This window comes from Staurois parvus, unplaced genomic scaffold (assembly GCF_062004578.1).
Source record: "Staurois parvus isolate SC_StPar_1 unplaced genomic scaffold, SC_StPar_1.0 ptg000334l, whole genome shotgun sequence".
In the NCBI taxonomy this organism is placed as follows: Eukaryota; Metazoa; Chordata; class Amphibia; order Anura; family Ranidae; genus Staurois; species Staurois parvus.
In genome coordinates, this window is record NW_028318130.1 from 443,699 (window position 1) to 458,209 (window position 14,511).

General features: G+C 41.5%; 1 protein-coding gene across 4 annotated transcripts in view; it reads left to right on the forward strand.

Annotated features, from left to right (window-relative positions):
- The window catches only part of CLCN3 (Cl-/H+ antiporter 3), a 132,279-nt gene that overhangs the window by 99,379 nt on the left and 18,389 nt on the right, over positions 1-14,511 (forward strand). For all 4 annotated transcript variants that reach the window (XM_089684023.1, XM_089684025.1, XM_089684024.1 and 1 more), the window contains 2 exons: positions 7,756-8,154; positions 11,929-12,145. In XM_089684023.1, coding sequence (XP_089540149.1) covers positions 7,756-8,154; positions 11,929-12,145 — 616 coding nt within the window. The remainder of the gene's footprint in view (positions 1-7,755; positions 8,155-11,928; positions 12,146-14,511) is intronic.

Here is a 14,511-nt window from a genome sequence, read left to right on the forward strand (position 1 = left end):
GATCTTTTGTGTATATGGTCTGACAAGTCGTAGAAATCACCAGCACATCCGATACCCAGTTGTGGGCAATTTATTTGTAGCATATCAAAAAGTGCACTGTGTCAGAGCTTGTACTATCGCCTTCTTCAGACAGTGACAGATAGTGATACTAGAATCCATGAACCACTTGTCGCCCCATCACAGTATATTTACTGTGACAGGGTAGCAGCTGTAGGCTCAGCAACATAAATAAACATCCCGCTTCCAGGTTGGGGCACATATGCGCGCAACTGCTGCTGAGCCATGCTGTGGTTGGACACAGCGCAATTTATGGCCGGGACTTGCTGATTGGCTGCTGGGACTTGCTGATTGGCTGTGTCCAGTCACAGCACAGGGCTCTCTACACAGAGCAGTGATGTGACTGCTTCTTGCAGGGAGAAAAGAGTCACATCTATTAGTAAAGGCAGCACATATTGCACATTGTTAGACACACAGTTAACCCTTTGACCGTAGATGTTAACCCCTTCCCAGCCAGTGTCCTTATTAAAGTGACAGTGTGTACAGTATTAGCACTCATAACTGTATTAGTTTCACTGGTAATGTCAGTATCCATTAGTGTATCTCCCAGCCAGCGTCGGCTAGTGCCATATTGCCTGCCACACTATCACAGTCCCACTAAAAGGCACTGATCGCCACCATTTCCAGTTTATCGTCGTAGCTGCGTAAATTCCACTGTACAGTGCATTTATAAAGTATTCAGGCGCCTTTGTCTTTTTTAAATTTTATTATGTTGCAGCCTGATACTACAGTTGTTTAATTTAATTTTTTATTTCATTAACCAGTTGCCGCCCAGCCAGCCGATTGGATCGAGACTGTCAGACACCCATTTTCAGGTCCTTGCAGAGATGTTCAATAGGGTTCAAGTCATGGCTCTGGCTGGGCCACTCTTAAATATTCAGAGTTGTCTCTAAGCCATTCCTGTGTTGGCTTGGCTGTGTGCTTAGGATCATTGTCTTGTTGGAAAGTGAACCTTCAGCCCAGTCTGAGGTCCTGAGCTCTGTTGGAACAGGTTTTCATTGAGGATATATCTGTGCTTTGCTCCATTCAGCTTGCCCTCAACCCTGACCGGTCTCCCAGTCCCTGCTGCTGAACAACACCACCACTGCATGATTCTGCCACTACCATGGTTCACTGTTGGGATGGTATTGGCAGGTGATGAGCGGTGTCGAACAACAACAAAGAAAAATTCCTAGCTCAAGTTACCAGCCAGCCTGCATCCTACTGCATTATCCTGTGTAACAGTTCATATTATAAACAGGGCTTATATGCATAATCTGCAGAACCACTTCACGGCACTCTAGTGTTATATGCAGTCCTAACTCTGTAAATTTTGAGAGCCTCCATAGTAGAAGCACATGTATAATAATGCATAAATTGAGGGCAGGTAAGCCTGGAGAGAGCCCATCCCTCCTTTAAGGGTAAGTGGTGCACTGGACACCCATCACATTGGCAGCAAAGGTGTCCTGTGCTTCCCCTCACCAATATATGCTGATGGGCGGTGCTTTCCTCCAGACATAATGTTTTGAATTGAGACCAAACAGTTCAATCTTGGTTTCATCAGACCAGAGAGTCTTGTTCCTCAGTCTGAGAGTCGTTCAGGTGCTTTTTTGCAAACTCCAAGCGGGCTTTCATGTGTTTTGCACATGTGCTTCCTTCTAGCCACTCTGCCATAAAGGCCATATCGGTAAATGGATGCAGTGATGGTTGTCCTTCTAGATCTTTGTCCCATCACACAGGATCTCTGGAACTCAGTCAAAGTAATCTCCTGGCTTTTGCTCTGATACAGTATACATTATCAACTGTGAGGCCTTTAAGCCTGGGTTCACAGTGCTGCAGTGTGGAATTTGCACCAGTCTGTGCGATTTCCACACCGCATCACAATTGTACCCCGTTCATGTGATCCGATGTGTATATTAAGTTAATACCCTGCAATCAGTTTGCAAAACGCAGTGCGATGTGCAGAATTGGATCACGGTGTGAGTGCGATCCGATTCTGGTGCGGACAAAAAAAGGGGCCTGCACTATTTTGATGTGGTGCGATTTGATCCATACAAAATGTATGGCTCAAATTGCACTGCACAGATATTGCATGTGATTTGCTCAGGAATGCGGTGCAGTTCCTGTGCGCATCACATGCGATGTGCTGCACCGCATATGTGTGAACCTGGGCTTATAGAGAAGTATATGCCTTTCCACATCATGTCCAATCAATTGAATTTACCATACGTGGACTCCAGCCAAGGTGTAGAAACATCTCAGCAATAATCAAGAGAAATTGGAGGCACCTGAGCTAAATTTTAAATGTAGGGTGCGGACATCACGCATGTGACCCCACCCCAAGTGACATCAATGATGTCATTCGGCTGATGTCCACAGGACTTGTCAAAGACCGTGTCCTGTCTTTTTTCACACTACACTTTTTGTTTTTTTGTGAATGACTATCAGGATCATGTACCCTATACTCATTCACATGGGGGGGGGGGGGCGGGATCTGGGGGGGAAGGGAACTTCCAGATTCCGAAACGCCCCCTGCCCGCAGACCCCCACAACCAACGGTCAGGGTTGTGGGGAAGAGGCCCTCATCCACATCAACATAAGGACAAGGTGATTTGGGGGGGAGCCTCCTCTGCCTCAAAGCACCCCCATATGTTGGGGGCATGTGGCCTGGTATGGTTCGGGGGGACACTCACTCCCCCCCCCCCCCCCCCACCTTTCCTGACCTGCCGGGCTGCATGCTTGGATAAGGGTCTGATATGGATTTTGGAGGGGACCCCCACACCATTTTTTTTTTAAATTTTGGCATGGGAGATCCCCTCAAAATCCATACCAGTCCCGAAGGGCTTGGTATGGATGGGAGGGGGACCCCATGCCATTTTTTTATTATGGTGCCGATTCTTTAAATGTAATTACCGCTTTTTTTTTTTTTATTCACTATAGCTCAGACATTCAGCTGTCACTTTCCCCCCAGCTAAAAAGAAAGTTTCTTTCCTTAAGTTAAAAGAAACAATGTTTCCTTTTAGTTTCTTAAAAGAAACAAAGTTTCCTTTAACTCCGGGGAAAGTAACAGCTCTGTGAGCTATAGTGAAGAAAAAAAAAATGCGGCAATTGCATTTAAAAATCGGCACCGACATACACTTCGTATTGCTAAAAAAATTTGTAAACCGAAGCATTATTTTCAACGGATTTTCATTCGTAAACCGAAAATTAAGTTAACCGAGGCATTTTGTAAACCAAGGTACATCTGTATGTGAGAAGTGTGGTGTGCATTAGTATTCAGCCCCCCTGAGTCAATCCTTTGAAGAACCTCCATTCGCTGCAATTACAGCTGCAAGTCTTTTTGGGGATGGAGAGTGAAATGTTTTCACATTCTTCTTTGCAAAATAGCTCAAGCTCTGTCAGATTGGATGGAGAGCGTCTGTGAACAGCAATTTTAAATTCCAATTCAGATTCTGAATTGGATTTAAGTCTGGACTTTGACTGGGCCATTCTAACACATGAATCTGCTTTGATCTAAACCATTCCATTGTAGCTCTGGCTGTATGTTTAGGGTCGTTGTCCTGCTGGAAGGTGAACCTCCTCCCCAGTGTCATGTCTTTTGCAGACTCTTGACAGGTTTTCTTCTAAGATTGCCCTGTATTTGGCTCCATCCATCTTCCCATTAACTCTGACCAGCTTCCCTGTCCCTGCTGAAGAAAAGCATCCCCACAACATGACGCTGCCACCACCATTTTCACGGTGATGATCAGTGTTAGTTTTCCGCCACACATAGCGTTCTGCTTTTAGGTCAAAAAGTTCATTTTTAGTCTCATCTGACCAGATCACCTTCTTCCACATTTGCTGTGTCCTCCACATGACTTCTCGGAAACTGCAAACAGGACAACTTATGGCTCTCTTTCAACAGTGGCTTTCTTCTTGGCATTCTTCCATAAAGGCCAGATTTGTGGAGTGCACAACTAATATTTGTCCTGTGGACAGATTCTGCCACCTGAGCTGTAAATTTCTGCAGCTCCTCCAGAGTTCCCTTGGGCCTCTTGGCTGGTTCTCTGATTAATGCTCTCCTTGCCCGGCTTGTCAGTTTAGGTGAATGGCCGTGTCTTGGAAGGTTTTCCATACTTTTTTCATTTTTGAATGATTGAACAGCGCTCAGTAAGATGTTCAAAGCTTGGGATATTTTTTATATAACCTAACCTTGCTTTCAACTTCTCCACAACTTTAGCCCTGACCTGTCTGATGTGTTTCTTGGCCTTCATGATGCTGTTTGTTGAGCAATGTTCTCTAACAAACCTCTGAGGGCTTCACAGATAGCTATATTTATACTGAGATTCCTTTAAATACAGGTGGACTCTATTTACTAATTCGGTGACTTCTGAAGGCAGTTGGTTCCGCTAGATTTTAGTTAGGCGTATCAGAGTAAAGGGGGCTGAAAGAGCCACATATGACGGTCCCAAACAGCGGGGATCCTATAGTGGAAAGAGCTAACGCATTTCTGGAGTCGAATTCCCTTCCTCAGAGCTAAAATGATATACATGCGGATGGTCGATATATAGGGAACCAAATGGTAAGGGAGACCCCACCTCACTCCCTCCATGCAAAAAAAATATACCCTTCATTTGTGCTCCACCTGGCAGGCTCCACCCCTATTTTTTTTTGTATGGATGGCGTGAGGTGGGGTCTCCCTTACCATTTGGTCCTCTATATATGGACCATTTGCATGTATAGCATTTTAGCTCTGAGGAAGGCAGTTCGACTCCCAAAACACGTTAGCTCTTTCTACTATAGGATCCCCGCTGTCTGGGACCGTCATCTGTGGCTCTTTCTCTGTTCTTATGACCTATTGGTTGTGAGTATCCATTTTGTCTTTTTACAATAAATTTCCTTTTATCATGGAAATGCACGAGAAGAGTGCGCCCTCTTTTTTTTCTTTTTTGCTAGCATCAAGACTCTCCTATCTTTAGAGAGTTGCACCTCAGCGAGTGATGGTTTCTGTAATCCTGTGTAGCATGAAGATTTGAGCGCTGGTTTTTAGAATATATTAAAGGGGGCCGAATACAAATGAATGCCACTCTTTTCAGATATTTATTTGTAAAAAAATTTTGAAAACCAATTCTCATTTTTCTTCCATTTCACAATTATGTGCCACTTTGTGTTGGTATATCACATAAAATCCCAATAAAATACATTGACGCTTTTGGTTGTAACATGAAAATGTGGATAATTTCAAGGGGTATGAATACTTTTTCAAGGCACTGTATGGGCAGGCTGGTTTTACTGAAGTTGATCCATCATTCCACTTTAGTACAACCAGCCTATCTGATTTTTTTTTTTTTTTTCATGGGATTATTGCTGCTGTCTATAGCAACCATAAGTGATCATTGCGCTCTGCCAGCAGGGAAGGCTTCCCATCGGCAGAACACAATAGGGCTGTGGAAGCAATTCCCCCATCAACAATGGATTTTATTCATTAAAGCTGGAGAGCGCAAAATCAGGCTCACGTCTAATTAGAAACCAGTTAGCTTTCAGGTTTTATTGCCAAAGCGTAATTGAACAAGCTGAGATTAGAAGCTGAATGGTTTCAATGCAGAAGTGAGCCTAATTTTGCACTTTCCAGCTTTAGTAAGTAAATCCCACTGTGTTGATGCGGAAATTGGGTAATTTTCTTTCCTTCCACCTGTGCTGAAATGAAAGAAAATTGCATAATCTATGGGCTGCTTAAGTCATGTTCAGTCAGTTCTAATGATTTGCAAAGATTACATTAGGTAAATCACTAAACAATTCAAGAAAAAGGAGAAAATAGTGGAAAACCAAACTGACAGGCTAATAATCAAACAAAAATGATCCTTTTTCTTAAAAATGATGGGAATGTTTGTTACTTCAGTCATTGTGGTTTGTTGTTTGTATACTCTGGAGATGGGGGCAGTCAGTGTTATGAGTAGATAATTCTCATTGTTCTCTATTTAACTGCTTCAAGTCCGGATACTTTCACCCTCTTCCAGTCCATGCCAGTTTTCAGCACTAACGCACTTTGGGTACAGTGTTGCATGATAGTGCAATTATCATTCAAATGTAATTTTTATAATTTTAGCAGACAGAGCTTTCTTTTGCTGGTATGATGGTTTGATCACCACTGGGTTTTTTATTTTTTGCTATATAATTGAAAAGATACTGAAAATTGTGGGAAAAAAACCCTTTTTTTTAATCTTAGTTCTTGTTATGAAATTTTGCAAATGATCTTTCTTCATAAATTTAGGGCAAATTGTATTCTGTTACATTTTTTGAGTAAAAATAACCCAAAACAGTGTATATTATTTAATCTGTGTGAAAGTTATAGAGTCTACAAACTGTGGGATATATATCTGAAAATTGATCAGTTGAGACCCTAAAATGCCGGGTGTTGGTATGTTATATGGCGGTGATCAGGACATTAGCATGAGGTATGGTGGGTGATCAGGACGCTGCTATGGGGTATAGCATTGATCAGCATGCTGGTACATGGAATGGCAGTCGTCAGAACATTGGTAAGGTGTACGGCAGTGAATCAGACACTGGTATGACATATAGGGTGAATAGGACGCTGGTTTGGGGTATGGCAATGATCAGGATGCTGGTATAGCATATGGTGTGCTCAGAATGCTGGTATGGGGTATGGTGGTGATCAGGACGCTGGTATGGTGGTGATCAGGGCACTGGCATGGCGTATGGTGATGATCATCAGGACGTTGGTTTAGCATATGTTGGTGATCAGGACATTGGTATGGGGGGTATAGATGTGATCAGGACGCTGGTATAGCAGTGATCAGGACACTGGTGTGGTGTATAGCTGTGTTTTTGTGAGCACTGGTGCAGGTGCTGGCTGTATTTTTTATTATGATTACACAGGGGCAGTGATCAGGGACACTAGGGCTGACAAGGTGCTGTACACTCACAGGCTACTGTATCACTTCTCGCTGCTCTGAGAGCAGAGAAAACTGGACTTTACTTTTACTTGGTAATTCTTACTATGTAATTGCTGTGATTTGACACAGCAATCACATGGTACAATACCATGTTACCATCCGGACAAAGCGATAATGTGTTCCGCTGTGCCCGGGTGACACACTGATCAACAGGCTTCCAGGTGTGCGCTCTGTGAGCCCCGCCAGAGTCTCTAATGTGGGCTGACGTAGAGTACACTGTTCAAATGTTCATGGTCTGGCTTTCCGTAAGACCTCTGGAACCCATCTTCCATGCCCAGCACTCAGTCAATGAGATCTCTACATCCATATTTTAGGTGCAGTACTCAGTTGAAATCTCTGGACCTGAATTCCAGGTCTTGTAGTCCTCATCAATGAGATCGCTGAATCCTAGTTCCAGGTCCAGCATTTAGTTGAGATCTGCAGTAACTCAAGTGCAACTCCCAAGTTTCCCTACCTTTTGCAACTGCAATAGTGAGTTTCTTCCTTTTGCATGAGATGGTTATTTCATGACTTTGAATGCACTGGAAAATTGGAATAGATTGGAAAATCTCTTGGCAATTTTAGCACTAATATCCCCGACAGATATATAAAATATTCAGTGATTATGTCTATCAGTGTCATACAAATCTCTGTTCTAGGTCAATTTTAAATGAAAGGACACTAAATTCTTGTTGGTAAAAACTAAATTTTATATATGAGAAGTACATAGTCTTTAGTAAATATGTTATTGCGCAAAAAAGTTTACAGTTTGTATCTGTTACAGGTGGAGTAACTCGAATGACTGTGTCCCTCGTTGTTATCGTCTTTGAGCTCACAGGAGGTTTAGAGTACATTGTACCACTAATGGCGGCAGTAATGACCAGTAAGTGGGTTGGAGATGCTTTTGGACGGGAAGGCATCTATGAGTCTCACATACGATTGAATGGCTATCCTTTCTTGGATGCAAAGGAAGAATTCACACATACTACACTGGCACGTGATGTGATGAGGCCAAGGAGGAGTGACCCACCGCTAGCAGTTCTCACTCAAGATAATATGACTGTAGATGATATAGAAAGCCTGATCAATGAAACCAGCTACAATGGATTTCCTGTAATCATGTCAAAGGAGTCTCAACGGCTGGTTGGTTTTGCTCTGAGAAGAGATTTAACATTAGCTATAGGTAAGAAAGATCATCATTTTCTAATTATGTTACTGTTTTGTTTTTTTTTATAATCCAGTTATTTGACTGGAGGGTAGCCACATGTAATCTTGTAGAACTTCTTTTGCAGCCAGAATATAGGAAGTCAACTTCCAGGCTGAAGATCACAGTAGTCATTTTTGGTCTAATAGTTTTCCTTTGTTTACAATCATCGTGGTACAAACTTGGTGCACTTTTAGGTCTCCGCACAGCCAAGGGTTGCGTAAAGCACCCGCATGCACACTGACATGGTCTGAACACACATTACAAGCCTTCAAAGGTGAGCGCTTGTAAAGTGTGTTCAGATCATGTCATGAGTGCAAATATGAGTGCGTTACCCAACCTTTGACATACTTCTGCAATGGACGACTACAGCAGGTCCGTTACGCATTCTCTGCACACTGTACAGCCATGTGCAAGGAGATTTAGAGGAATATTATAGTATATAGAAAGAGAAATATTCTGAGTTATTGCAGTGTTCAAGTAATTATGTGTGAAACGTTAATATTTTTTCATGATTGTGGCTTTATATTTATATGATTGTATTAAATGTATTAAATGTGGAGATATAGGTTAGGAGGCGCATTTTAGATAAGCAGTTATTGCAGCTGTAAACAAGTGTAGTGACAAGATAACACCTACATAGTGCACTTTGCTTCCAATCATCTATCTGATATAGACTTGCATAGTGAGAATCAGCAGTAAACATAACCATTGTTGGGCAGTGCAAAGCAGTTTAATGCACAATTATGACTGCATTCATGTACATATAAAGCAGCAAACTAATTTTGGAAATAAAATCAATAAAACAGTAACACATACTATTTATGTCAAGATGATTTCTTTTTATTATAAAATAACATTTGGTTCGAATCCCAACCACGACACCTGCCTGGAGCTTGCTCTCCCTGTGCCTGCGTGTATGTATGTATGTATGTACACACACACACACACACTTGTGTAAATATTTTATTATATCTTTTCATGTGACAACACTGAAGAAATGACACTTTGCTACAATGTAAAGTAGTGAGTGTACAGCTTGTATAACAGTGTAAATTTGCTGTCCCCTCCAAATAACTCGACACACAGCCATTTATTGTCTACACCACTGGCAACAAAAGCGAGTACACCCCTAAGTGAAAATGTCCAAATTGGGCCCAAGGTGTCAATATTTTGTGTGACCACCATTTTTTTCCAGCACTGCCTTAACCCTCTTGGGTATGGAGTTCACCAGAGCATCACAGGTTGCCACTGGAGTCCTCTTCCACGCCTCCATGACGACATCACGGAACTTGTGGATGTTAGAGACCTTGCGCTCCTCCACCTTCCATTTGAGGATGCCCCACAGATGCTCAATAGGGTTTAGCTCTGGAGACATGCTTGGCCAGTCCATCACCTCTACCAGCTTTTTTTTAGCAAGGCAGTGGTCGCCTTGGAGGCGTGTTTGAGGTCGTTATCATGTTGGAATACTGCCCTGCGGCCCAGTCTCCAAAGGGAGGGGGTCATGCTCTGCTTCAGTATGTCACAGTACATGTTGGCATTCATGGCTCCCTCAATGAACTGTAGCTCCCCAATGCCGGCAGCACTCATGCAGCCCCAGACCATGACACTCCCACCACTATGCTTGACTGTAGGCAAGACACACTTGTCTTTGCACTCCTCACCTGGTTGCCACCACACACGCTTGACACCATCTGAACCAAAAAAGTTTATCTTGATCTCATCAGACCACAGGACATGGTTCCAGTAATCCATGTCCTTAGTCTGCTTGTCTTCAGCAAACTATTTGCGGGCTTTCTTGTGCATCATCTAGAAAAGGCTTCCTTCTGGGACGACAGCCATGCAGACCAATTTGATGCAGTGTGCAGCGTATGGTCTAAGCACTGACAGGCTGACCCCCCACAATTTCAAACTCTGCAGCAATGCTGGCAGCACTAATACGTCTATTTCCCAAAGACAGTCTCTGGATATGACGCTGAGCATGTGCACTCAACTTCTTTGGTCGACCATGGCGAGGCCTGTTCTGAGTGGAACCTGTCCTGTTAAACCGCTGTATGGTCTTGGCCACCATGCCGCAGCTCAGTTTCAGGGTCTTGGCAATCGTCTTATAGCTTAAGCCAGCTTTATGTAGAGCAACAATTCTTTTTTTCAGATCCTCAGAGAGTTCTTTGCCATGAGGTGCCATGTTGAACTTCCAGTGACCAGTATGAGAGAGTGTGAGCGATAACACCAAATTTAACACACATGCTCCCTATTTACACCTGAGACCTTGTAACACTAACGAGTCACATGACACTGGGGTGGGAAAATGGCTAATTGGGCCCAATTTGGGCATTTTCACTTAGGGTTGTACTCACATTTGTTGCCAGCAGTTTAGACATTAATGGCTGTGTGTTGAGTTATTTTGAGGGGTCAGGAAATTTACACTGTTATACAAGCTGTACACTCACTGCTTTACATTGTAGCAAAGTGTCATTTCTTCAGTGTTGTCACATTTCAAGATATAATAAAATATTTACAAAAATGTGAGGGGTGTACCCACTTCTGTGAGATACTGTGTATGTAAAGCACTGTGTAAATTGACTGTACTAAATAAATAAGATCAACATTTAAAGACTATATAATCCTTGGATGTGCTAGCTGTATAAATTTAAAATTTTTTACAATTTGAATTTCTGCAAGTATAGAAAATAAATGTTGATCTAGCCATAAATGCAGTGTAGTTGTCACTTCCTGTAAGCTGAACTGGTAATAGAAAAACCCCCCAAAAACGCAGCTTGTTTAAGCTACTAATTACCCAACATGTAATGGAGATGAACAAGGGCAGATTCTTTTAACCATCTACCGAACACATGTTGCCAATGTGCGACAGCAGTGCCTTTGGGCTTTAATGCCCATGTGCTTCACGTATACGTCCATGGGGACCAAGGTTTCTGTGCTGAGAGCACTCTCCCAGCACAATAACAGTGCTGTCATAGACAACTCCCGGTCTGTGTCATGTGATTGTTGTGACAGCCAATTGCAGTAATCACAAGGTAGAAAAGTATAGCCCACCTCCCAGCCCTAAGACCCACTTAAAGAGATGCTGGGAGATAGTGGAAAGGGTTAATCTCAGGCTGTCAACCATGACTTCTTTCATAAATACAATGGAGAAGTAAGCATAGGCACCCAAGGACTGGAAGTGTTTTAATCACAGAATTACCAACTTACCAATAAAGGAAAAGCTTGAAAAAGAAAACCAACACAGACATAAAATTTAAGATCTGGTAAGCTGCAATATATAAAAAATCTTTGTATTTGGTTGTAGGTTCTTTTTATGAATTAAAAGAACTTAGCAGGACAAATGTATCGTAGCTGAACTTGGTGACTTGCTGTTTGAAGGTGCAAGCTCCAGAGCTATTGTTGTTATCCTCCTTTTTATTTGCTGAGGCACAAGTTTTGTTCCTGGTCAGAGACTTACCACGTTATTAATCCAGGATGAGGATGACATTCCTAGACTTGCATCTTTAACAAACAAAATGCCAGCAATGGTAGCTGCCATATTTCTGTTGTAATGGTGTTTGAGTGTGAAAATTAGAGCATCACACCAAAATTTGGAGTCCGAAATTAAGTTTTGTTCCAAAACTATAGCAGATGATACAGTCTGTATCACATCACGTCTGTCACAACAAATATTTCTGTTCTGACAGGTTTGTGTTGAAGACCTGCAGGAGTGTTAGTGACTAACAAGAATATTTTGCTCCCCATTTTTAGAAAATGCAAGAAAAAAGCAGGAGGGCATTGTTGGAAGTTCCCGGGTATGCTTTGCTCAACACACTCCATCCCTGCCTGCAGAAAGCCCTCGCCCCTTGAAACTCCGCAGCATCTTGGACATGAGTCCCTTTACAGTAACGGACCATACACCAATGGAGATAGTAGTGGATATATTCCGCAAGCTGGGGCTTAGACAGTGCCTTGTCACTCACAACGGGTGAGATACCTTATTTCTTTTACTTATTAATGTGTTGTTGTATTACTACTAGGCAGTTATTATAATTTTCCATTTTGTACTGCTTGTTTAAAATGTTTGCTAATATATGAAAACTGAAAACATAAGTGAATATTTAAGGGAAACTATAATGGTTTTGGGTCACTTTTTAAGGTTATATATTTTTTTAAGCTAATATTTTATTTATAACTTTTTTTTTTTTACAAAAAATGACAAAGCATTCCCAGAACACTGGGTTAGCTAAAGAGACTTAGCAGTAATTGCTTCTTTTCTTACTTTGAAACCTCAGAGAGAGCTGTACAGAAGGAGGTCGATTGGTTTGTCTCATTGGTTGTGTGTAAAGTTAATTTCAGCTTGAACTATTGAACTTTAACAGGCTTTTTGCAGACTAAAATTAGAAAAATACACATTTATTAATAAACAATATTTCCTGTTTTACTCTTAAATTTTTAGTCTTAGCCATAATAGAAACTGTGTGTGTGTATATATATATATATATATGTGTATGTGTGTGTGTGTGTGTGTGTATATGTATATGTGTGTATGTATGTATATATATATATATATATATATATATATATATATATATATAAAACCACTATACATTCCCTTTAAGTAGGACAAATATAAGATTAAATATGGAAACCTTTTCCAGTGTGAAGGAGGCCTCCACTCCAAGCTGTTGATTTGTGTGTTGGATGTTTGGGGCAGTGTTCATTGTTCAGATTGGGGCAGTGATTGGGGCAGTTTGTCGCAGGGCAGCTTTATTTATACAGTTCAGCCGTGGAATGCCCACAGTTCAGTAATGTGTATTCTACAGGACAGGTTACTTCACATATTTAAACACCAGGAGCAGGTACAATAGGTAAGGCTCCATTAGTCATATAGGAATATTAATCATTTTACTGCATGAAATGGAATCTATCAGGATATAAATGCAGAAGCTGTCAATTCTTTTGAAATTCTTATCTTGGCTTCACAGCTCGATAAGCCACTGACTATTAGATTTTCTAGCTCACAGGACTACAATCCAAGCGACAGCTGATTCTCATCTGATTTGCCACTGTGAAAAGAGTGGAGAAGTGGGGCTGAGCAAAATGCCGTCCTTAGCTTCCCCAGAATTCAAGTCAGATTGTGGTTTGTCAAGACCTCACCAATATGGGAAGGATCACCCCAGAAGTTGTCTTTGAAATCTAGTCAGTGGTTGCAGCTCCCGCAGGTTCTATTCTGACTGACACCCTTTAAGTTAAATACACTACATGATCAAAAATTTGTGGAAACCTGACCATCACACCTACAATATACAAGTTTGTTAAATATGTTAGTCCAAAACCATGAACATTGATACACAACTGAAGAACAGTTTGGGGCTATAACAGGTTCCACTGGAAAACGTGTCTGTGGGAATTTGGCCCATTCAGTAAAAAGAGCATTTGTCTAGTACTGATGTTGAACAAGAAGGTCTGGCACATAATAAGCATTTAAGTATATCCCAAAGGTTTTCAATAGGGTTGAGGTCAAGGCTCTGTGAAGACAACTCAGGTTCCTCCACACCAGGTTCATCAAACCATATCATTTTAGACCTGACTTTTGGGCACAGTCACGTTTTAAAACTGTCATCACAAGGTTGGAAGTTGTTTAATATTTCTTTGTATGCTGTAACATTAACAAGAACCGTCATTGGAAACACCGACACTCAATAATTACTGTAGGGGATGTCACATAATTTTTGCAATACAGCATATGAGATTATCAGGTGTCCATAAACGTTTGGTCATATAATGTATCTTAGGAACTTCCCTAAAAAAATGTTTGAGCTGGAGTCCTGCTTTACATCATATGTATTGCATTGTGAGTAGATACCCCTGGGTTTTACAGCTGAAGCCTTACTTTGGTTTTTACCACCACGTGGCAGGTGTACTTTAAAGGGTCACTTACCCAACACCTGATATTCCAGTTTTTGGTAGATGAATTGTTAAACCATTGATTTCTCAAGGACTTCATTGATGAGAACTCTGTGCTCAAATTGCCAGGAACACTTGCCTTGGACATTAGGAGGATTTTGAATAATTTATTTTATATAATTGGGAATGCTGCGAATGCAGCAAGGTGGGTAAACATGGACAGGAAATACTGGTAGAGAGATCTGGTTTTAGAATCTAGCATATTACACAGGCAGTGTCCTCAGTCTCTGCTAAAGCTGTAGTTAATTGAACGCTGCCCCTCTCACCTTCCTCACAAAGCAATGTTAATGTATTTTATGATTGTATATGTTATATGATGTACAGTAATACCTCTGTTTACAAACGCCTTGGTTAATGTAATTTTCATTTTACAAATGAAAATCT